The sequence below is a fragment of the Protomyctophum parallelum genome, assembly GCF_964188405.1.
Source record: "Protomyctophum parallelum genome assembly, chromosome: 2".
Lineage (NCBI taxonomy): Eukaryota > Metazoa > Chordata > Actinopteri > Myctophiformes > Myctophidae > Protomyctophum > Protomyctophum parallelum.
In genome coordinates, this window is record NC_139699.1 from 53,738,081 (window position 1) to 53,764,772 (window position 26,692).

General features: G+C 42.5%; 1 protein-coding gene across 1 annotated transcript; it reads left to right on the forward strand.

The window, feature by feature from the left end:
* Positions 1-1,128: 1,128 nt before the first annotated feature.
* On the forward strand, positions 1,129-26,190 carry cmtm4 (CKLF-like MARVEL transmembrane domain containing 4). The gene is made up of 4 exons (XM_083759992.1): positions 1,129-2,091; positions 9,910-10,086; positions 21,000-21,098; positions 21,726-26,190. The coding sequence occupies exons 1-4, from the start codon at positions 1,903-1,905 to the stop codon at positions 21,888-21,890; spliced, it is 630 nt and encodes a 209-aa protein (XP_083616118.1). The 5' UTR covers positions 1,129-1,902; the 3' UTR covers positions 21,891-26,190.
* The last annotated feature ends 502 nt before the right edge of the window (positions 26,191-26,692 follow it).

Sequence of the window (26,692 nt, forward strand, 5' to 3'; positions counted from 1 at the left end):
TCTGCTAAAAGAAAATATGAACATTTGAATACAAATGTTGTATGGGGGTCCCCAGCACAAAACTATTTTCTGATTGTTGTCTATGATCAAATATTATTTATCTGACCCTGGAGCCTTCGAGTCGACATGAAAACGAGAACCACTGCCATTGCCCTCTTGGGTTTCTTCATGGCCTCAAAATCCACAAGAGGGCAGTAAGGTATAATTAAGGGTTATTTTTATTTTGTGCCGCACAAGATTATCTGTGCCCTGTTGTATCCATATTAGCGTATCCTCGTGCATTTAAATACGAGATAAGTAAAACACTGGGTATATCACCTAGCTTTGTCCGACTATTATCAGTTCAGTTTATCACCCTGACCTACTTACCGTCTACCGTAGACGTAACGTATAGCCTACCCCACAGACTACAGTGCACTACACAATAAAATCTACCCATTTGTAACTAAGACAGAGAGAGATGTTACCAAACTGCCTCGAATACTCCATGTAGGTTGTGTTTTCAACACTGAGTTAAATTCACACCTGTACATTGGATACACAGTCTTGGATCAAGACATAGATTTCTTTAATCGATTTTGATTTGTGATATATGTCAGAATAGATATCAAATTGATTGATTTATTTATTTATTGAAAATCTCCTAAAATGATCAAACCAGAAAAGGCACAAGACTTGTTTACAGTCCTCCATCCTCCATTTTTCAATTCACCAGAAATAAATATAAATATGACCGTCTTGATCTGGGGAAATGGGTGGGAAATCTGATCAAAGGAAAGCCCATGCATGTCTTATGGGAAGCCGTTTAGGCCTTAACTGAATAGTCAACTTGCACAAATGACATAATGCATACTTCACTTGTACATTCATTCATATATATACTATACATATGTACTTTGATCACTTGCATGCATATCGGACGGTAGCCTACCTTCCTTGCGCATATGTGCAATGTGCAAGTGCCAAGTGAAGTATGCATAATGTGCAAGTTGACTATTCAATCAGTTATGCATACAGCTAGGCTACCTGACCTGGCTGACTGACTATGCCTGTAGCAGCCTCCTCCTCCTCCTTGCGCCTGATAGGAACCTGTAGGGCGGCTGTCTGGCTGTCCTGAACACCGGTCCTGATAAACGGATGGTTTGGTAGTGGGAGTGGACAAAATACAACTGTCGTTAAACAAAATATAGCACAGTAACAGCAGATGTCGGTATTACGTTTCCCCGGCTATATTCATTTGCAGCAAGCTATTATTTGTGAATACTTTTGGAAAACGTGTGCATATACACAGGAATGTGCAGTTTCGGGGCGGAGACTAGACCGCTTTGCATCAAGTAAAAACGTTGCGTCTTTACTGTAGCCTGGAAGTTACAATACCTCCCGTCTGGAAAACAATAAGTATTTCTCTTGTTTCTTCTGGGAAAGACACGGGTTGCTTTTGTCCGTTGCATCGAGGAGAGTGGAGGTCAATAACGGGGTTTGTTTGTTTTTTGGTGCCGAACGAGGCAGAATCGTCCCCATGAAGTGACACCGAAACGCGCCTTGGGAAGAGTGGTAACATTGTTTCGAGTAGGTTGTAACATTGTTGTAACCTCGTAGCGGCGAGGCAGGTCGCGCGGCAGTGATGGTTGTTACTCTGTGAACAATGTTCAAAATAACATAACATCCTCCTACCGTACGTCTTTTTTTATATATCGCGATCGCATGGGGGGCTATCAAAAGTGGACCGACTCGTTTGTTTTCCTCGCTCACTTGTGAGGTTCTTTTTTTATGGAACAAAGTGTGCTTCTTTCTGCACACAGCCTACGCCGTATGCTGGCTCTCACGTTAAGTTATTAAACCCATTTAACCTCAACTCGAGTCAAGTTTGAAGCCCACTCCCTAAAAACCATCATCACCATCATGAGGACCACCACGGAGGAGGCGGAGGGCTTTGATGGCGAGGCCTCCAACACGTCCATGATCTCCGGGGCCAGCAGCCCCTACCAGCCCACCACGGAGCCCGTCCATTCACGGAACGTTCTGGGAGGAATCCGATGCGACATGGAGTACATTAAGTCACACTTTGGGATCCTAAAGGTGGTCGAAGTGGTACGTGTTCTGTTCGCTGTATAACCCCAGTGTGTAGTTCCTCGTATGGCGGTGTCGATCGCCGAATATAGCCGATCTACAAGCTCACAAAGCGTCACAATCGTGGCCACGCTTCATGAGCTTGTTGATAGTTACAGCGACACCGGCATGGGGCATGCTATGCCCGCCATGGCAATGCCATGATGATGGCATGGATGTGTGTGTGTCTCATTGCTGTTCCATCCCAATGGTCCTGTTGTCCAGGTGTGCTGTAGCTATTTTATCCATTCATATTTCAGTCTTATTAAACCCATATATGGGAAGCCACAACATAGTGTGGCTTACTAAAATAGTTTAGTAATGATATTTCCAGTTGGTGAATTTAATATGCTGTATGTAGGCCTATCTCTGTCCTCATGCCAAACTTTCTCAGGTGTTTGACAGTGGGTCTCAAAACTTTCATGTCAAATTAATTTGGCCACAGACCAACATCTGAAAATATTTGTGCCTCTTGATAAAATGCAATAAATAAATACAAGTCAAAGTCTGTTCAGGAGCAACCTGAAAGCCCAAACTGCTGGAAGAGTTATGGAATATATTATATATATATAGCTATACCACTTAAACGATGTACTTCATCGTACAACAGTGTCCCACTGCAGCAAACATAGCCAATCTACAAGCTATTTTGAAAAATAATTGGAAATGTTCACCTATGACATGCCCAAAATAGGCATGCATTGCCATGTAAAGTGGTTCACATGACACACCACACACTCTCTCTCTCTCTCTCTCTCTCTCTCTCTCTCTCACACACACACACACACACACACACACACACACACACACACACACACACACACACACACACACACACATACACCTCTCTCTGTATCTATCATACTGTATATGCCACATGTACTATACTCATTCACACAACTGTTCTATTCTATTACCCATGGACCCTTGAATAGGTTTTCATTTGTTAATTGAAAATGTACAGTGGCTTGAATAATATTCATATGTGGTTTGAAGACAGAAGCAACTTCTTGTCTGTATATCATTTGTTTGGAAGGAAAATGTTTATCATCTCTGGCCTGCTAGTGTAACAGCATGGTAGCATGCAGCTGCAGTGAACCTGCACTGTGCTGCAGTGAACACCTGTGTTGTTTACCTGCAGCGCAGATATGGGAAGAAGGGCTGTGTAGCCACCTGTCAGCAGGGTGCTAAAGCAGGAAGGAAAGTATCCCCAAACTGCACAAGACAGAAACATTTCCTTGAAAATGTCCTTCTGTTTTCCTTTGTGAAAACAGAAACAGTTATACACATAGGACTACAGCCAACAATTAACCAAATTCAGCAAAACAATTCAATTGTTTGACATAAAATGCAGAAATGAAAATGAAACCTAAAAGCACGTCTGTGCCAAGGAATACATGTTAGCAACATTAGCATAAAAAACTAGGTCCTCAGTATGACTATAGGTCTTCTACATTAGGTCTTCTACATTTTCATTAGTCAGGTGGTTTCACCTGGCAAAAACACAACAGAAGTGAATTAATCTTTAACGTCTACTTCCTTGCTTTGTAGACTTTTGTAGTTTGACCTAGTCATGTGTGTGATGCACTGAGAAGGGCAGGGCTTTTGAATGTCACCCACGCTTACTTACAGTTTTTTAGAGTGGGCCTATGAAGGTTTATACCAACCTCTAATACATTGGCAAGGCATGGTCCCAATTCTTTAATGTTGTGGCATTTCACAACTGATAGATAAAGCTGTGTCATTTTGAACACTCTTTCTCAACGTGTCGTCCTTAGCCCACCACAGGTCCAAATGGACCCGGTCCCTTACGGGTCTGTAACTCTTGAGTGTAATAAGATAATTCTGGGACTCAAATTTAGACTGTAAAATCTGCAGTGTTAAATGGAACCAATTCCAATAAAGGTTATTTTGTACCCCTGGTGGTCCTCAGACCCGGCATTGAGAACCAGTGATTTAGATTAGAACATCTCAGCTTCAGAACAGGTCAGGAAATGATCCTATTTAGGGACTCTAGGGTCAGTTTATTTTCCACTGTTCAACTGGGCAATCATTCACTGGCTCTGATGGTAAACTATTCATTTTAAACTAAATGTGATGGTAGATCATTTATGCTTTGTAATGAGTTTATCATGCTATTCCTTACTGGGATATAGAATCTAAGACAGGAGGCGATAATCAGCTACCGGATTTGATATAAGTTCATAGGAATGAACATTTCGTTTTGTGTCACAATTGATCTTGTCTTGTCTAACAAGAGCCAGTGACGCTGGCTGAATGTCTCCCAACCACTCGCTCTGGCTGCCCTTTGTTTGCCATTTCGTATTCGACTGTGTTAAGAAAAATGCTTGTTTGATTACATCCACACCCTGGCCCTTGTAAAGTAGTAGTTACACAACCAGCCTGAAGGTTACAGAGCCGTGTTTACATTACACAGACATTCTCTTGTCCTTTCTAATGCTGATAGTATAGGTTTTTCATTCCAGATTCATCGGTTCACCATGTCGTCCTCCTAGTAAGATGTAGCAGGCTACTGTACGTACAGTAGGGCAGGGCAATATAACTTCAAGTCATATCACACTTATTTCAAACTCTTGCCTCAATTACGATTAATGAACGATTATTTATTTAAAATAGTGAAAATAGATATTTTCACAATTTTTTGCCTGCCACCATTGTACAACGAAGTACTGTATAAATTAATGCAGTGTTTAAGTGGTTATTAGAGGGTGCATTTGTACTGCTTTATACAATGTGGCATTTCACACCTGATAGATAAAGCTGTGTCATACTGTCATTTTAAAGCTTTGTGTCATGTTGAATAATTGCACAGATAGTTAACAATTATAAAATATCTATTTGACTTCCCAGTTCCCTGGGTTGAAACCTGACCAGGGCGTGTCCACTCTCATTAGAGAAGGCCCCGCCTTTAATCACTAGATCTTAACTGATACTTGCCTCAGGATTAAGCCCCATTCATTGATAGTGCAGGGTTGATGCCTGAAATCTGATACTTTGTTCTGTCTAGGGGTGGGCTATCTGGCAAGACATATGATTATGATAATGTTTTCCATATATTGATCGAATACAAAATGTATCACAATATACATCGCAAGGCATGCAAGCCAAATTTGGCTCACCACCGGTCACATTTGATAAAACTACTTTACTATTATACTGAGCTACCAGAGTTTACCATTTTCGGGACTCATTTGGAAGAAAAACATTGTAGATTAATAACATAATTCAGTATGATCTAATGACTCCTGGTTACTGGTCTTGCCTGAATGATAGCACGGCAAATCATTCTCAATAACCTCCTGATTGTGTCATGTTGAGTCTGCCAGAGCAACAACTGTCTTGTTCCCCCTGTTCTAAAATCAACCAAATCAGTGAATGATAAATGCATTCCAAACGGGGATATTGAACTTAAATGTTGCATAGTGTGTGGGGGGACGGGAGGGGGTGGCTGAATACTGGTCAATCACCCTGAAGTTTATGACAGAAGAAAAGCTCACTTGTGTCAATGAAATGAAGTTGAACCATGTCACGTTGCTTTCTTTTTGTGGTCCTTTTAACCAGGAGAAATGAAACATTTTGAAAAGGCATTTTGCAGCCTGTGGATGCAATCTAATGAAGTTACCAGATGCTACCACTATGTCAACGAGCACTTCCTGCAATGAAAGATTGCTCTGTTCAATTCTGGTTTGAACATTTCTCATTCTGTGTTGGTAGTGGAAAACCAAGGACTTTCACGTGCACACATTCATTTGTTGCATACACATGCGCATGCACGCACGCACGCACGCATGCACGCACGCACGCACGCACGCACGCACGCACACACACACACACACACACACACACACACACGCACACACACACGCACACACACACTATACCCACTTTAGTTAATTGTTTGTTTTGTAAACGCCATTGACAATGAAGGGAAAATCTACTGGGATGCTTGATCACAACATTTTATAGGTAAAAGCTGCACTAATGCTTGGAGAGCAGATGATACCTTTTCAGTTTCTGGTCTGTGCAGTCAGCCATATTTTGTCATCCATTATTTAATGTTCTGTGCACAACAGATGGTGTACGTATGCTATGCAAGAAGGATCTGATTCCATTAAGCTAGCCTTAACTGACAGTGCACAATAGACTTAATCATACAGTGTAGGTGTATGCCCGCTCAAGTGTGTGTAAATGAATGCATATATGCAGAGGAGGTTGAATAGAGGTGAAGGTTGACGTAAAATCATTACTTAGTCAGATTAGCCGGCGTGGTACTTTGTGCTGCTGTCTGACACGCGCAACACACTGAAGCCTGGCTGGGGAAAGCTTCCTTTTATCAAGAGACATGACCTCATATTTCATCCTAGTCACCTCCTCTTCTACTCTGTGGGTAGCCTTTTAGTTGACCTGATGAAGCCTTGCTTGGGTGAAAAACATTGTTCATTACTTTTGGTTAAATAAATAGAAAAGACGAGAGAGTGAATGTGCCATTCGTGTGTGCCATTCCCTTATCTTCTGCATGCTATGCAGGTCGTGGCATGGAGGTGTGTGTGTGTGTGTGTGTGTGTGTGTGTGTGTGTGTGTGTGTGTGTGTGTGTGTGTGTGTGTGTGTGCGTGTGCGTGTGCGTGCGTGCGTGCGTGCGTGCGTGAGAGAGAGAGAGAGAGACAGAGAGACAGAGAGACAGAGAGACAGAGAGAGAAGATAGAGAGAAGATAGAGAGAGAAGGTGCTGTCTGCTAGTGGCTGGCAGCCCATGTGGTGGGCATGCATCGTTGTTCATAGAGCTTTTTTCTTTTTTTTGCGTGTGTTGCCGTTCTCATTTTAATATTTTTGAAAGCTATGAATTGGTAGGATTGGCAAAAGGTTTCCGCTGTACAGGAGAACTAATTTACAGTTTACTAGTTGTGTTTGCGTCATGCCAGCCTGTTATCCTGCTCAATTAAATGTGGATGCTTGGATAAACAGGGTACATAGGATGAAGCAGTCCTTTCTGACTTGAGCCAGAGAACGCAGGGGAGGACAAGCTGCTACAAATATAATCTGAATTTAAATACATTAAACATTCAACCAGGTTTTTGCAAATACAGCATTTGTTAAGACTTTGATTCCTGGTGTTCTTGAACATGTTCTTTGCCTTTTAATTAAATTCATATCTGTAACAACACAATCCAAAAAAAGTCTAATAAAAAGGCGATATAGTATATAGTATTTCTTTGTGGAAACATAAATCACAGTCCACTCTGTGAAAAAAGAGGATGGCTATGGCATTCTAATAACTATTGAACACTGAACAGTGATGTAGTCATGCTTTTTATTGTTCAATGATGAACTAGCTTGTTTTCATTATATTATTTTTTTCTTTCTTTTTTTAGTTCTGAAGAGTGCCTGAAGACTTGAACAGTACTTGAAAGAACCCAACAACAAGGCCAAACAAAGCTCACTGTCTTCTGTAGCTTGTGCACAAATATGTATTTCAAGAAGATTGAACACAGCCATTGAATGTGACAGCTTCGTCACTGTGGTGTACTGTTTTTTATTTGTGTTAGTGTCCCTGTTGTCTGTGTCTTTTTATCTCTGGTTGCATTTTAATATCGTTCCTAGTCTTGCAATAACAAGCAACATTTGCAAAATCTGGATGGTATTTCACAGTCCCAGTCATAGCACTATTTCCTGTGTTCTAGCTGAAAGTGGATCTAATCCTCAGATATTCTGCTTTGCAAGTCGGTGTGTGAGGAGTCGGCTGTCAACAAGTCATATGACCTCTCCTGTGTCCTGTCCAAGCATCTGTGTGAGGCGTTTAAAAGCCTGATTGATGGCTGGGGGTTGGGCAGGAAGTGAAAATATATCCGAACCAAGATTTAAAACCAATAACCGACTTCATAAAACGTTCTGTGAGCTTGAAGATCTGCTATTTTTCTCACCTCACCCATCCCGTAACCCCGGAGGGTCGTTGGGGCACCACATACGATCTCTTGACCAGCTCTCTCCATCCCTCTCTGTCCTCGGCAGCTCTCATTGCCTCACTGAGTTTCAAATGAATCCATTCTCCGATGTTATCTTCCCATCTTTTCTTTTGCCTCCCTCTTCTCCTGCCACCTTGTACAGTGCCTTGCAGGATGGTCTTTGCAAGACCTGAGGATCTGGTGATGTATCCATACCACCTCAAGTTTACGCTTATTTTACAGTGGTATAAAGGTCATCATGTGGGCCGATGGCTTAGCTGATCTTCCTCGTTTGTGACATGTTGGGTGTAGGAGATACCCATGAGTCTTCTGCTATTGTTTGAGGGGCGCTAGCCCCTCCTATGACCAGCTTTCCGGGTTTGTGTAAACACAAACATTGAAGACAAAAGTGAGGATGCAAATTGTGATTGGCCGGAATGAGATGATGTATGATACTATGATTATCGCTCATTAATCGTAATTGAGGCAAAAGTTTGAAATAATCTTAAACTGGTACTGATTTGACGTCATATCACCCAGCTCTATAGCATTTAGTGGTTTGGCTCCCGTGATGCTACAGAATGATGACACATACTGTACTCTGACATCACAAACCAGCTTTTCATGTCAAACCCCCAGGCTGTGCCCAAATTAATTAGGCTGTGGACACTCATTGCAGAGACTATGTTTTGCACATGGTTCGTCCGTCCATGTGTGTCCGTCTGTCTGTCTGTGGACAGCTAATCGCCGGCACTGTTGGGCAGATTGCAGCGAAACTACACAGACACTCGCTGGATGCCAGTCTTGCCAGAGCAGAACCTCTATCCCGAATCTTTCAAATCGGACTGTTATAAACAGGAGGATAATTTTTGCAATTTTATTTTGGGATATTACAGATTTTGTCCAAACATATTAAATTGGTACACATTATGACTATAGTCATGTGATCAAGATGATTAAGACCTGTGCTCCGAGGAGCACACATATGTTTTTAGCCTGAAAATATTTTGTGGTGAGGACATCCCAGTAGAGTTTTTTAAATGTTTTCCAATAAGCTCAGCTTGTAGATCGGCTATTTTTTTTATAACCGAAGTATAAACATTGGTTTGTTCTGTTCTCCATGATTAATGTATTGTGCATCGTGGCTACGTGTGTCGTGCAACCTCTTCTTTTAATTTGATTCTCATGCACCACGGTCAGCATCTCAACAGCATGCTGTGCTGTGCGCCCCTACTTTATTTACTAATTGTGATCACCAGGCAGGGCAGGCACCAGCCATGCCCCACGCCGGTAGATGAACGAACCAGAGCTGCTTTGATTGGACTGGACCAGGTCTGTAATATGTCACAGTTGCAGTCTCTTGGTTCTGTTATGACTTCTGGTCTTGGACCACTCCAGACCAATCGGTAATCCGTGTGTGGTTTTTGTGGGGGGCTAGATGGCAGAGGAACACCTAAATAGCAGGATTCTTCCCATACTGTGGTTTGGTGATGGATGCTAGAGGGGGGCTAGACTAGAGTTATGAGATGGACTCATACGCTGTTCACTTTATCATCTGGAAACATGGGATTTTTTTGTTCTAGAAGTCACATTAGAAAATGTTGAAACTCAACTGTGCAATGTTTTTTTATAGAGATATGAGTAATGTGTGCTGTGCAGTGTGCACTGCGTTTTAGCATCGTTTTTGTTCCTGGTAAATGCACAGCTATACACTCTGAATTAAACAAAAACTCCAGATTTTATTGTGCATGCAGTGACATAAAACAATGCGTTCAGTAGAACCTTATTTTGTCCTTTTAAATTGCCATTGACCCTCTCCAACCTCTCGCTGTGTCCGCAGGTGTTATCTCTGATTGGGTTCATCTGCATAGAGACTATCATGATGTGCTCTCCCTGCGGAGGCGTCTACTTCTTTGAGTTTGTCAGCTGCAGTGCCTTCGTGGTGACAGGATTCCTTCTGCTCATCTTCAGCCTCAACTTGCACACCAAGGTGCCCCATATCAACTGGAGCCTTACGGTATGAAAATAACCTATAAGGTACACCCTAGACTGCTGGCTCTGTAGGGGCCAGGGGACCCACACAAGGGTCCTTGAGGAGGGGGTCCCCCAGGTAAATGATTGATAGTTAGGAATGAAATGGACCTTTACATTTCTGTTACTCAGAGAGTTCCTCATTTTGCTAGGGACCCTAAGGATCCCTGAGGGTCCCCAAACCTAGTGCCTGTAATGCATATCAAAAAGGGAACTTGAAATTAAAACCCAACCATTGATTTAGCTCAATAATAAACTTTTAGTGATAACAAGTATTGTTATACTGTATGTGGATTTCTTGAAGCGGATATAGCTGAGTAGAAATCTCACAATTTCACTGTAGGAGTAAAGGGGTGATATTGGACAGCACTACAGTGAGTGTGGGCCAGGTTGTGAGAACATTCAACATGCAGACTCTGTGTTAGTTGGATGTGCAATGTCAGCTGTAAGCAAATGAGTTGGCGGGGATCCTCCAGCAAAGCTATTGGTTGCCTTTGAATATCTGCCTACATAAACACATTGGTGTGTTCTGGGCTGTTACTGAGTATAGTGTAGAGGGGAGTGGAAAAAGGCTCCGCATGCTATATTTCCAGAGGCCACACAGGCCTACAGTACTACAGTACTATTTTAATTTATGTATTTATTTATTTATTTGACAGGGACAATTAATCAACATGTCAGTTTTCACATCCATGTAAATGGGCCAGAGTTAGCCATAAGCTAATTTACATCTGTAGTAACAGGTAGAACTAATGCTAAGTGGTCTATAGTTAGCCACATTTGTTTGGTCCCCAGCCTTAAAAATGGGTGTTCCATTATCTGTTTTCCAGGCACTTGGAAACATGCATTGATTGATTGATAGATTTATCAAGTGGACAATAGGGCAGACTATTGTGTCCTTGTGTGTTTAAAAAAATGTTGTGTCCATATTATAAGCATCCTTTGCTTTTGAATCTTTTAATCCATTTTGACCTGAGATCAGATTCTAAAAATGTCTTCTACATCCTGACAGTTTTCTGAAAAATCTATAGTTTCTATGTCAGTGGTTCTTTGATTTCGAGTGGCGCGCTAAGAGCTTGTAGATCTGCTATTTTTCAATAGCTAAAGCATAACATAATGCTAACACCAAAAGGGGTTCCCGCCCAAAATGGGTTAAAGAGCTCATAATCTCTACCACTGCAGATTTGGTGATTACTCCTATCCTGAAAATGGACGTGTCTTCATTACTGGGAGTACTTGTCCAGATTCTAGTGGAGAAGCTTTGTGCAAGCTCTTCAACTGAATTTATAAAGAAACTATTATAAAGGTGTTTGCTATCACATCTTGATCCAATGTTAAAGTTCCATTCACTTTAAGTTCAAATTCCTTTATTCCAATAAAGCATTGGAAGGTACGCTTTGAGCCGTATGTACAACATCCAACCATAGCTATCAGATTGCCTGGCTTAAGGTATCCTCAGTCCTCAAGTGTTTCCAAACCAAATGGCTGTACAGCATTTCTGCATTTCTGCTGAGGCTTGATGACTAATAATGGCTAATTTTATACTTTGTCTTACAGTCTTACTGTCAAATGCAATGTGTCACGTTTTTCTGTTGAAAATACATTTTGTACGACTAGGTGTCATAGTTAGCTTGCAGTTGCAGTGTTTGCCATAATCTGTGTTGAGTAATTTGTTAATAGTGTGCGCATGTGCCTGTGTGTGTGTGTGTGTGTGTGTGTGTGTGTGTGTGTGTGTGTGTGTGTGTGTGTGTGTGTGTGTGTGTCAGCACAAATGTCGTCTGTGCAATAAGTTTGATTGGTGGGACATTATTAAGCCTAATTTGTTTGTGCTCCTTCAGCGATGGTGTCGCATGCCAAGAACGGCCGAGAAAAGCAGACCTACAGCTACTAATTTGTGAGCTTGTAGGTTGGCTATTATCTGTGTGACACTGTCCTGCGAGGAAGTATGAATCGGGCTCCCAGAAGAGGCAGTACTTTGAAGCAGTCAGGCTGTGGTGAGCTGTGGGTTGGCTCAGTGCTGGTGCTGGAAAACATGCAGTTAGGCACAAAGATATTGGATCTTTCTTCATTTGCAAAGTACACATCTACCTTTGCCAGCAAGAATTTGGTGATTGGCATTTAGAGTTTTACCGTTTTTAATGGCGTGCCTCAAGTCTACACTTTCTTTAATAAAGAGTTTCTTTCCAAAGCCTCCCTCCTGCATGGATCCTAGCTTATGAGTGTAGTAAGTAACAAGTCCAGCATGCTGGCTTTACTCTCCCCTGTACAGGCTGTACCCCATGCTGTTATATCTATCAGGTTCAAAGCTACCACATGCCCTTTGGGCCTCAGGGGAGTTTTTATTTTACCATGAAAAAAGCATTTGTGTTCTACTGCTTCTCTGAATTCCCAGCCATGTGCTGACACTGCCCTCAGCCCACGGTAGAGCTGAATCTTTTATAATGTGGCCAGTGTGTGTCAGGGATTGTTCACATAGCTTCATACTGTAGTTAATATCATTACTATTATGTGCTACAGTATGTGATACTGACTTCTCCAGTTCAATCATCTGTGGTGTATTTGGCAATGCCGCAGACCAAATGAAGATCCTAATGCCCCGTGTTCTCTCATTCGAAGACGAACACAACCTGGGGCTTTTACCAAATGTATGGGTTCACTTTCTGTGAATGTGCATTTTGGCTAGAACTGCAGATTAAGAAAGAACTGTCAATGTATTTGTGCCATTTTAGGTTTAGGAGGAATATATACTGTATTAAGTGTTCAATATCATTCACCTGGTATGCGGTCAGGCTTAGGCTTGGCTCAGGGAAGAGGACGCCCCTGCCATGCATAGTCCGCCATGGCACCGTTGGAGGTGCGACAAAGAAAGCAGGAAGACCATCCTTCTGTATTAAATAATATACACATTCTAACATAATAGTCAGTGATTCTGGAGGGGAACTGGAGGGGAACATTCTGCCAAAATAGCAGATCTGCAAGCACACAAAGCGTCACATCATTCACATTGTAAATCGACTATGTAATAAAATGAAGGGGACTAAGTACAGAGCCCTGGGGGACCCAGGTCAATGTTGTAGTGGCTAAAGCAATGGCCGTTGCAGTGCAAACTGCAAACCTGGCATTTTGTGTAATGATTGTCCTACAACTGGCACCATTGTTTTATTGAAAAATTACAGTCATGGTCAAATGACCAACCTCTGACCTGGGCCATGGCTCAGTGGTCCTTGGCTGGTAATCCAGTCTGGCAGTGTGCTGCGGGTTCGATCCCATCGGCCTTTACTGCATGTCTTCCCCCCATCTCTCTCCCCATTTCCTGTCAGTCTACTGTCTGTCCCTCCATAAAAATATATAAAATAAAGGCAAAAGCCACACAAAAAAAACATTAAAAACTAGAAAAAGTGCCCTTCTGGGCACAGGTCTCCACCAGGATTCTTCCTCAGCCTTGTGGGAATATGCGTGCACAGTTTCATCGCAATCGGACGCTGCGTTGAGGAGTTGTGGCGATTTGTACAAAGCGGGCTACTCCTGAAAACTGTAGGAGCCAATCGTGGCCAATCAGGATGGAATATGAGAAATCAAACAAACCTGTCTTGATCACATGACTATGGAGATCATGTGTACCGATTTCCGTGAAATTTGGATAAAATCTGAAGGAGTAATAATAGAAAATGTGTTTTACATATGTCGGCCTCCTGGTGGCGCTATAAAGAGCAGATGTGAAAAATTCCAGACAAAGGTTTTTCCTTGGCCTCTAGGGAGTTGGCATACAAAGTTATCCACAGATCCGTGCAGTTAGAGGTAAAAACACTTTTCGGCCAGTTATAGCGCCACCTTGAGGCTGAGTTGAAATTGTTCATGTGGCATTTCGTCCTCGGCCTAGTGGGAATGTGGGTGCACAATTTCACGGAAATCACGCGATGTGTTGATTTGATTTGATTTGATTTGCAGCATTTTGTTTGAAACTGAGCACTCCTGTGAACTTTGGAAGCCAATCTTAACCAATCAGGATGGAGTGTGAGAAATCTGAAAGACCGGTTTCGTTGAATGGCTCTAGAGAGACTGTGTACCAATTTGCGTGATGTTTGGACAAAATCTGTAGGTGTACTGTGCAAAAACTTGTTTTGCACAAAGCGGCCTCCTGGTGGCGCTATAACAGGCCGTTCTGGAAAGTTTGGGGCAGAGGTTCATCGTTGGCATCCAGGGAGTGTGTGTGCAAAATTTGGCATCGACCGGGTTAACGGTGGCCGAGATTAGCTGCTCACGGACACACGGACGGACGGACGGACACACACACACACGGACGGACGGACGGAGTGCAAAACATACTCTCCCCCCATGCCTTCGGCCTGGTGGAGACAAAAATGACCAATCTCCAGCACACAAGCTGGGGGCCACTCAGTCGGCCACCTAGAGCCAGTGCAGAAAAGAGGACAGACCTGAGTGAGAACACACACACACACACACACACACACACACACACACACACACACAGCCGCTCTGAGCCTCTGAATGGGGGAAATCAAGAAATAGATTTCTACATTCTTCAGACAGATATTTTCACACTATGCTATATCTAGAAGACAATATCAGTTGCTCTTTTATATAGGCTATAACCAGTAAAACGCCCTGAGGGCAAGAAGCTTAGTCGCGTGCACGGCAGACGGCAGACTGCTGGGCGAGCGCTGGCGCTTTGGCATGGGGGGTCAGATCAACGTATGGAATGAATTCTGTACTGGCCATATATGGACTGTGTCTTGCGTGTACAGGGTTTGATGAACAGGAGTAGCTGGCCCGCTCCATATATGCAGATCTAGGTGATGATCCAGTGTTCTCCATGTATGGTTATTCAGGGTTAGATGAGGTCAGTGTCGTGATCTTCATATATGGAGCCAAATATGGTGGCGTGACATGTCACGAGGCGTGATGTCATGAGGCGTGACCATATATGGAGGCATTAAGGGTCTCTAAGATGTCACATGATGTCACAAGGCATTATGGATTGGCAACCATATATGGTGGTGTGACGGACGGACGTGAGACGCAGGATTTCATAGTAAATGCGACCTTCGGTCGTAAATAAAATAAAGTGTTACAATTACAATAGTCTGGTTGCAGAATGGAACTGAAGAGCCATGACATTATGAGGGGAGGAAGTTGCTAGTTAATTGTACTTACTGTATTTGACTGCACTTGGTGTAAATGTCTAACATTCAGAACTAGCTCAAGCTTGTATTTGTTTATACAGTGCTTGCGCGAGTTTGCGCGAGTGGATCTTCTTCCACTTCTGGTATCACAACATTGAGTATGTATGCAAACTGTTGGCAATGTCTTACTCTGAAAGGGCACTTTGCTTCACCTCGTGACAGTCATAAACTAACCACTGCACTGTCCACCACACACTCACGCACGCACGCGTGAGTGCGCACGTGCGCACGTGCGTGCGCGCGCACACACACACACACACACACACACACACACACACACACACACACACACACACACACAGCACATGACATGACATGCACGTGGCAGCAGTTATTACTATGTTTAGTGATTAATCTGTCCTCACACTCCACACAGCTATTCTCTCTCTCACATGGTGTTTATTTTGCCTCCATCTGAACTCCAAGAACAACTCTTCTGGTTTTACAGCAGAGTTCTGCCACCCAAGCAGAAGCAGCAATGAAATATATCCGCTTTTTTTTAAAGAGCGTAGAAAAGCTGTACTATGTAACTTATTTTTTCTGAATAAACGCATATTTTGCCCAATCTGTATGGTAGGTAGAGTATGTTAGTATGTTAGTATTGTTCTCAATACAACTTAGACTGTTTATACAGTATGTGACCAGATTGGATCTGTGTGTTCAGACTGATTATCTGTGTCTGGTACTTTCATATGACCTAGTTACGAGTAGTGCTGCCTGCCGGTCAAATTTCTCGATTTCTCCCCTGAGCAAGCAGGCAGGTTCTGTAAGCTCAGCGGTAAAAATGTTTGCACTTGTGGAGGAGACCAGGGGGAACGGGTTCATGTCCCTGTGGAGGAGACCAGGGGGAACGGGTTCATGTCCCTGTGGAGGAGACCAGGGACGGGTTCATGTCCCTGTGGAGGAGACCAGGGGTGGGTTCATGTCCCTGTGGAGGAGACCAGGGGTGGGTTCATGTCCCTGTGGAGGAGACCAGGGGTGGGTTCATGTCCCTGTGGAGGAGACCAGGGGTGGGTTCATGTCCCTGTGGAGGAGACCAGGGGTGGGTTCATGTCCCTGTGGAGGAGACCAGGGGTGGGTTCATGTCCCTGTGGAGGAGACCAGGGACGGGTTCATGTCCCTGTGGAGGAGACCAGGGACGGGTTCATGTCCCTGTGGAGGAGACCAGGGGGAACGGGTTCATGTCCCTGTGGAGGAGACCAGGGGTGGGTTCATGTCCCTGTGGAGGAGACCAGGGGTGGGTTCATGTCCCTGTGGAGGAGACCAGGGGGGACGGGTTCATGTCCCTGTGGAGGAGACCAGGGACGGGTTCATGTCCCTGTGGAGGAGACCAGGGGGGACGGGTTCATGTCCCTGTGGAGGAGACCAGGGGGAACGGGTTCATGTCCCTGTGGAGGAGACCAGGGGTGGGTTCATGTCTGCCGGCCTTGCCGGGTAGAACAGGAAAGTTACAGAGTTCTGCTTTAAAGTTACAGAAGCCTCCTGTGACTGTTACGATCTTAGTCCGTTGGTGTGTGTGTATGTGTGTGTGTGTGTGTGTGTGTGTGTGTGTGTGTGTGTGTGTGTGTGTGTGTGTGTGTGTCACAGTTCGTGTGCAAATGAAAATAGCCAATCTACAACATGTCAAGTCCAGGGGGGCAGTCAGACAGATATTTTGTGAAGCCACTAAGGAAATCGGGACATCCTGAAAGTTCATATAATGGCCTGTTGTGGCGCTGTCATTGTGCCCAAAAAAACTCATATCCCCATAGAGGTCCATGTATTTGGGCCCAACTTCACCTAGACTGTATTACCTTAATAAACATGGTCATGAATACTTTCTGCTTCCAGTCACTAGTTTAAAGTCTAATTTATCATGTCATAATATTCTTTTTGGAAAATTATGGTCCCATTTATTAAAAAAATGACCATAAAGTCGCGTGGCTACCGTTACAGTCTATGAACGGGAGCCACCCCCCGTTCGAGTCAAAATAAAAACCAACTAAGAAAAAGGGGGGAAGTCCCGCCTCGTTGTCTGAGCCAGCCAATGGCCAGCTGGGCCAAAACGGATCTAGAAAGATGGCGATTTACAATTCAAGGACTGACTGGCTTCATTTTACGTCCATATCAGACCCGGCGAACGCTTTGTCCATATTTCTTTTTACAGTCTATGGTCAAGTCGCAACACGCTGTGGGCTTGTAGATTGGCTATTTTCATTAACATATATCGCTCATTAATCATCATTTAGGCAAAGCGTTGAAGTTTGATTGTGATACTGATTTGAGGACATATCGCCCCAGCCCCAGGACATATCGCCCCAGCCCTTCTCAGGACTTTGCCATGTACTTGAGACATGTTTAAATCAGCATGGACTTCTCTGCAGACGTCTTCTTCGTTTGGAAGGGGCATAGTTCAGTTGTTCCCAAAGTGGGGTCCGGGGACCCCTAGGGGTCCTAGAGGGAGTTCTAGGGGGTCCCCAGCTAAATGATAGTTTGGAACCAAATGTACCCTTATGGGTCTGTAACTCTGAGAGTGTACAAATGGAACCAATATTTGTTTGGGAACAACTGGCATAGTTGACATGGCATAGTTGACCAGTTGATCAGAAAGGTTTCTACAGCTGGAATCCCATTTGTTTTTCTAGCACATAAACACAGCCCTATAGATACACAGCCACTCGGACGTAAACATGCAGCATATTGTCCTTGTCATACCACATTGTTCTGCAAAGCATTTCAATTCTCCTTTTATGTAATTATATACTGTATAGTAGTTGTCAGACACTGTGACGCAACACGTTGTGAGCTTGTAGATAAGAATGAAAGTTCTTAAATGTGTCTGTTGGTTTTATACATATTTAACCAATGAAAAGCATTTACAAGAGCTTGTGACAAAATAACAACTACATTGGAACACAGGTTGTTTTTCTTCTATTTCCTGAAAAGTAATCGGTTTGGACATAACAAGGATTCTGCACAACATGCAGGTTTGGTTCTCATTTTGAATGAAGCAAAAATATATAGGAAGACCATTTGTTTTGTTTTATTATTTCAAAAGAGAAAGCTGTGGAGCAGTCTTGATGACTAAGGCCCAGGGCCAGCGGTTTTGGGGGTAGTGTATGTGTGTTATTTAAAGGTTTACAGAGTGCTGGCCTGGTTAGGATGTGGAATGTGGGAAATGACTGGAGCAGAGCGAGGCAGGGGTCAACCAGAAGGACAGGACTCACAGGGTTGTAACAGAATGCGCATGGGATCATTCTGAATGGCTTTGTTGTCCCTGAGAGCAGGACGGCACTGGAACTGACATATACCGGTTCCTGAAAAACCAGTCAAGCCAGAAAAGGTGTGTGTGCATGCATGCGTGCGTGTGCGCGGCTATGCGTGTGTGCACGCGTGTCTCTATGTGGGTGTGTATGTCTCTATGTGGGGGTGTGTGTATGTCTCTATGTGGGGGTGTGTGTATGTCTCTATGTGGGGGTGTGTGTATGTCTCTATGTGGGGGTGTGTGTATGTCTCTATGTGGGGGTGTGTGTATGTCTCTATGTGGGGGTGTGTGTATGTCTATGTGGGGGTGTGAGAATTACTATACGTGTGAGGGTCAAACATCAAATGCTCACAAGGCATTACAGCAAGACTCGTTGTGAGCTGTTTTCAGCTCTGCTGTTAGGGTTAAAAATATGCCATTATACAAATATTGTATAAATGGCATTCATAAAATCACCATATATATTGTATAGTAATACAAACGTACGTGTGTGTGTGTGTGTATGTGGGTGTGTGGGTGCATGCGTGCGTGCGTATGTGTGTGCGTACACATGCATGTGGTATGATTACATATTAACAACATTTTGCTACATTAACCACATGAACCCTTACCCTATCCCTTTTCTGGACATTTCGTAAAACAAGTAGTACAGTGAAAATAGCCGCTTCCTATTTTCGGCAAAAAAAAGGACACGGATAAGATTATAAGCACCGGCCCAGGCCGTAGCGTAACGGTCTGGGCACCGGACTGGTAATCCAGTCGCAGTGTGCCGCGGGTTCGACTCCCGGACCCGACACGGCCTTTACTGCATGTCATCCCCCCATCTCTCTCCCGTTTCCTGTCAGCCTACTGTCTGTCCCTTCAAAAAAATCAATAAAAGGCGTAAGCCGCAAAAAAAAAAAAAAAAATATATATATAAGCACCAGGAGTACATAGGGTTAAAAGGACCACCCATTTTCAACATAATTAATTATGTCCTCACTAATGCTCATTGTAAGCTGGCACCATTTCTGTCTACACTCTCTGTGTCTCAGTGGAGGGCTGTGGACGGTTCAGAAACCTGTCTACACTCTCTGTGTCTCAGTTGAGGGCTGTGGACGGTTCAGAAACCTGTCTACACTCTCTGTGTCTCAGTGGAGGGCTGTGGACGGTTCAGAAACCTGTCTACACTCTCTGTGTCTCAGTGGAGGGCTGTGGACGGTTCAGAAACCTGTCTACACTCTCTGTGTCTCAGTGGAGGGCTGTGGACGGTTCGGAAACCGTACCTACCAGTGATGATGATGATGTAGATGATCATCATCATCATAATCATCATCATCATTATCATCAGTAGGCAGTCATTTCAAACAATTACGTTATTCTGTAATTTGTAGTAATGCAAAAACAATGTCTTATTTCAGCATGCTAACTTTCCAGGAAGAGAAAAGTTTCTATCAGCTTGGAATCCCCATGGAGGATGTCATTGGTAGGCAGATTACTGAACTGTCCACAGTTTACCACCAATTGAGGCTGAGTAGACAGAAATGGTGCCATCTTATAATGAACATTAGTGAGGGCCAATTATATGAAGATGAGGTTGCAAATGGTTGAAGTGCTCTGTAAAGCTTTACAGTTTCCTGGCTGTGCACACGAGTTGTTAACAGACTTGGTTTGTTCAAGTATCATGTGTGCGTTTGTGGCATGCAACCACGTGTCATCATCATGTGAGACAATGTCAGGCATTATTACCATCACATATCTAATCATGGGGCTCCATGCATGCATGGCCCAGTCACGCTGCCTTCGCCCTGGCAGCCACACAGCTACAGGCTACCAAGTGATCACACAACGTTTGCTATACAAAATCTACAAAGCTGCAATCCAAGTTGAGCTGGCTGGCTTCAACTGCGTCTACAATAATATACTGATGATGACATCAGTGATCTCCATATATTGGCATAAAAGGGACACAGACTGACATATAGAGATCTCCATATATGCATATACCTGTATACAGTATACACGTGTGAGGGAGTGAGTGTGTGTGTGTGTGTGTGTGTGTGTGTGTGTGTGTGTGTGTGTGTGTGTGTGTGTGTGTGTGTGTGTGTGTGTGTGTGTGTGTGTGTGTGTGTGTGTGTGTGTGTGTGTGTGTGTGTGTGCGTGCGTGCACGCGTATGCGTGCGCACGTGCGTGTGTGTGTGTGTGTGATCTGAGTTGCTAGGTAGCTTTGAAGTGTGTGCTATGTTGGCTTTGTTAACCCCCTGGTGTTTTAAATCCAGATATAGTGGAACAAATGGCTGAGAATGTGAGAAGTTCAGCAAAGCCTTTGAGAGTTCAGCATCATATACAGCCTTTTTGTACATGTCATGAAGTCAGACCCCGGCGTGTTGAGAAAGTAATTATTCATATGTACAGTGCACTGAATGTATTGTGTGTGTGTGTGTGTGTGTGTGTGTGTGTGTGTGTCTATAGGACCTGGTCAACACTGCCGCCAGCACGGTCTTCTTCTTCCTGTCTTCTCTGGTGTTGGCCTGCATCAACCACAACACTGGAGCTGAGGTAGCAGCGGTGGTGAGTAGAGTACCATTCATCCATTCATCAGACATACACACACGCTCAGAGGAAGAAACACAGTTGCGTCTGATTAGAGAGTTTTTTCAACCTGTCTGTTATTATGATCCTGCCAGCCTGTCTGAGGGAGCAGAGCACCTATTGTTGTCTTAGTCTGGTTTCATGTCCATTGAGCGCTGCTGCCCTCTTGTGGACCATTTTCTCAGCCTCATCACCATCATATCACATGGTGCCTTTGATGAGCGAGAAAGGGACATCCAATCACAATCAGAATGCATTGCTCCATATGTCAACTTTTTAGGTGTTTTGTTTGTCATCGTCATAGTACAGTGTCACACAAAAGTAGCAATAAGTGGCTGATCTACAAACTCACATTTAAGTGAAAGTGTTTAGGTGTGTGTGGGTTTTGTATACTGAATCAGTGAAAATTATTAACAAGACTTTACTTACGTTACTCTTCATGCTGGATAGCACGTAAGTTCTTCACCAGTTTAGTGAATAAATAATAACTACCTCCATTGGAACACAGGTTATTTGTTCAGTTTAGCCGACAGTAACGACATACTGTATGAACTGAAACTCATAACGTCTTTTTTATATAATAACAACCGTGTCATTTGAATGCAGATCTTCGGCTTCCTGGTGACGTGCGTGTATGGCGCCAACACCTTCCTGGCTGTGCGGAGGTGGCGTCGCGGGGACAGCGCGCAGGGCGTGGCCCAGAGCAGCGAGTACATGCGAGCGCGCACCGCATCGCGCGGCGAGATGGAGGCGCGGCCTGAACTCGCATGAAGGACTCGACTGACCGGGCGTTCAAACTGAGAAGGAGTGGCTGCACACGGTCACAGTGGCAGCAGAAGACAGCCTGACAAAGGAGAAGGAACGCACACCTGCGTTAAGGAGGTGCTGACCACGGTAGACACAGAACTGTTTGGGAAAAGGCGGTCGCAACAGCTCGTAGGCACGATGCAATATTGTTGTATTTACAAGAAGATGACTTTTCGACTGTATAGTCTAGGAATGGGACACTAATCGTTTTGATCTGACAATAATCATACGGCAGAGATTTTGATTCATCGTGAAATTGTCCCTCATACACTGGACTGGACTTTTTCTGTGTACAATAAATCTCTGCACCGGCCATGAGCTTGACAATTGCGGTGATGAAGAAGGTGAAGGTGATCCAAAAAATAGAAGATCTACAAGCTTGCAGAGATCTATGTTTAGCTAATGGATGCTGGGGTGCAAGTGGTTAACAAAGGTGGTATTTTAAGAGTTTTACACAAATTTGGATGATCGCAATAATATCATTAATAATCGTGACATGAAATTACCAAATTGTCCCACCCAGTATAGCCTTCGCTAGGGTTTTGATACTGAGCAAAACTACACTGTCCAAACATTGGTTGTCATCCTTTTAGAATAAAACAGTATTGCATCGTGGCTACGAGCTGTGCGAGCTTCTTGAGAGCAGCAACAGACAGTCTGCCATCGAACATGGCACTGGATTTCAATATTACTGATTGCAATGCCATCATCACCCCCACCCACCCACAACACCCACCCACCCACACCAAAAACATCAGAAACAAAACATGGTGATCTTCAGCTTTACAAATCAACGTGACCCAAACTCACCACTTTCTTCACTTTGCTATTATCTTGTTTGCCTTCACTGCAGGTGAATAAGTCCTTGTTTCATAGCCATGTGATAGAATACATCAGTGGTTCTTAAAGTGGGGTCTTTCACAGGGTCCCAGGGGGGGTCCCCAGAAAAAATGGTTAATATAGCATCAAAATCTGTTTAATCACTTTGGATAGTTGGATATTTTTAAATAGACAACCTACAAGCGAGTTTGTAGATCTGCTATTCTCAACAAATCTTGTAATATTTATGAAACAGTTTAGCAACATATATCTTGTATGGAGAGGTCACTGGCACACATTATTGTCAGATGGGTGTCTGCAGCCAAACACATTAATATGGGGGTCCTTGATTTAAAAAACTTGCCGGAGAAACACAATAAAACTCTACACAAGTTGGAATTGGGTTGAGGTGCAATGAATGAGATATGAATATTTTAATGAAGCAGAGGGAAAGAAGACTTCCGTGATGCGTCGTGGATTTCATTCTTCATCATGTGGCGGTGTCTTGTGGCGAGAATAGCCGACCTGCAAGCTCACACCGCCCGCCTCGCAGTCTAGGTGCACCACGCTGTGAGCTTGTAGTTCTGCTATTCTCGGGGTAACACTTTCTATGACGCCCATGTCTATAATAATGAATTCTTATCACTGTGATGGACCACTAATTGGTTACTTTAAGTAAAGAAATGACATTCCTGAAGGTGTATGGAGGTATTGATATATATTCTTTTACTTTAATTAAATGTATGCATTATATAAATATGCTTTACACAGAACATCAAGCAAAGGAAACACAATACAAACACAATACAGTGACATTAGAAATAGGATGTATAAAACAGAACAGATAACAGATACAGTGCAGAAGAAAAAGAAAACAGACAAAAAGAAGAAAAGTACTCAATCAAAGGCAGTGGAAAACAGAAAGGTCTTTGTGTTTTAAATGGAAAAATGTGCAGATAACATTGCTTTATAAAGCAGATAATAATTCATTATAGGTGTGTTATTTATTATGAGTTATAGACATAGGCTTAAAATGCATTGTTACCTAAACCTTTTGTGAAAGGAGAATGTGCAAGATGATCAAACTATTGCATGATTTGCTCAAGCCCCTGTCTATGGAATCTGTGGTATACGTGTTAACATAAACATACCATGCCCTTACAGACAGCAGTCATCGGAACAGCAACCCACAGAGGAAACGTGACCTTAACTACTTGAACCTCAACCCCTATTCTGGGGGAATGTTCGCCAGAAATGGCCGATCTATATCGGCTATTTCTGACAAAGCCATTCGGTGTAGAATGGAAACAAGAACATAGTTGCAGAGTTGCAACTCAGTTTCCCTGACAATAGAAGATTGAACTGGTTAATGAGGCTTTTTGCATCTGTACATGAGAAGGATTTATTACAAGGGTTAGAAACTAGGGGTGCACGATTATGAAATTATGACCGATATCCGATCTCTGATTATTTGCAGGTACCGATTCTGACCGATTCCAATATTATACAGATTATGCTATGCTGCCTTCACACATTAGAAATAAATAAGACAAAAGCGACAGAGCCATTGACGGTCACATTATTTTGCGTCATCAATATCTGTGAAAATAATCTGGGTGATTTTTAGACCGATCCAATACCGATAAGGCATTTTTATGGCCGATATGGCTGATTTTAATATGCTACCGATTATATCGTGCATGGAAACGTTTCATTTTAAACATTAGACAAGTTGTAATAAATGAAAGGATGAAGATTGTATTTATTTTGACTGGTTCTAATGAATTCATTTTGCATGTGATTTTTAGCCACTGTAAAAAATCCTTTGCTGCCAGCATAATACGGTCTACAGTATGTACTGTACGTCCGACTGCAATAAAGTGAGTTGAGGGATAGATGCAATGTTCTAAAACATAAAGACTTGGCAATCCCACAAGACCAAACTATATTCTGACTGCCTTCATCATTTCTGGATTAGTCTTGTGAGTGTATTTGTATATTGATGCCCTGTTAAGCGCTAGAATCCAATTTTAAACAAAGAAGAGAGTTCTAAAAAAAAGCCCCCCAAAAAGGAAAGAATAACAGAATCCAGCTCCAATAATGATATAGGGTCGAATAACAGAAATGGAATTAAGATGTATGTGCATCTTGTTGGCTGATGATTTCGTAGTAGGTATAATGATTGTTTAATATTATGTTGTTAAATATTTTACTATTTTATAAATACGGGCCTCAGGAAATAGAAATTAACAGAGGTACGTAAATGTGGTACATTTGAAAATAAGAATCTACATGTGAGATAAAGATCAGTGTACTTATATCTCAGGTATTGAAATAGACATGATGAATTTTAAGACTGATTGAAGTGAAATTGCAGTGTGCCTTGACCTGAAAGCTGTCCCCCCCCCCCCTGTTTTTCCTTCTTAACTTTCAACCCTATTTTGAGCATGTCATTATAGGCAAAATGTTTGAAAATCTAAAGTAATTTGTTTGTTCTTAAAATGTTTCAAAAATAACAAATAGTAGCAACACATTGATCTTGTAGATCTGCTATGTGTGCTATTTGTCACAGGACAAAGTATATGAAGTGGTGTATCAGTGGCCATGACCGGACTGTCACACAGAATGGGGAACAGATCATTTTGTTTTACTTCTCAAAAAGAAGAATCGAGAAGACTTGATTGCATTATAAAATGTCTGCATTTGTGTCATTTGATCAGATTCTATCAAATATTATTAAACCCCTTTATGATTCCACAATGTATCTGTCATGTGACTTGTGATATTGAAATACAGAACTCAAAGATGTCTCATCATTCCATTTTTGTTTTACTTACTGTTGTAGCTACTGTACACAAACGGTAGGCTTGAAAACTGATCATATATGCCTGTGTCTTGGTAGAACTTTTTTGTGTGTTTTTTTTGTATCATTCTAATATATTTGTTTGTATCTACACCAGTGTCGTTCAATATGTGTGTTCTATGAATTGTTTGAGACCTCTGTATGTATATGTGGCTCAATGTTTGTACAGTTTAAGGAAGTGGCGCTCTAGTCAAAATGGACTAAACAGCACCATCTCCTGGTCTTTGTCTAAATTATATTTGACAACAATGGACCAATCGAGGCCCAATGTCAATGACTTTGAATTATGTTTGAGGGAACATTACCTAACTCCAGTAAGTGATTCTTGTGGACTGTTAGTGAAGATAACCTTTACAAACAATGTCATAAATATGTTTGAATGTAACTTAAAGATCTAGTACATTGTACACAGACTCATAAATACAGTAGGCACATTGACAGCTAGAAAACAGAGAATTTCTCATATTGTTTGTATGATTTAGAAATGAGTTCAGTCCCCAGGCGCGGTGCCCAGGATTACTTTGAATTGACAATCAAATAAATGTATATTGGTTTCTCATTACATCAAAATACTTTACTGTTTTCTGTTTTCACTTGTACCGCCACCTCTGCATTATAGCAATCTATTCTGTACACCACGAAAACCTTACAGATAATGTGTCATATCTCCTGGAAAAAAAAGAAAAAGGCTTTCAAAATGACCATTTTAACATGTTAAGACACTAAGTTACAACTACATGTATTCACAAAGTAAAACAGAAATGCCTAGCTCCATTTTACCAAACTGTTCTTCATAACAAAGGTCATATTATCCAGGTTTCAAAACCTGTAACTGTATGATGAATTGCCTGTAATTTTGGCAAAGTTATAATATGGCCTGTTGTTTTAAAGTGACATGCTTTTTTTCTTTCCTTTTAGCTATATGGTCTGTCAATGATAATGTTTCTCTTGTACATCACGATGCTGTACTTAACTGTATTTCTGTATTTGAAATTCAGCATCAGTATAGTTTATAGTGACAATTTAAATAAACATTATGTGGGCACACAAGACACAAGTGGTCTATTTTTATTTTAAACGTTTA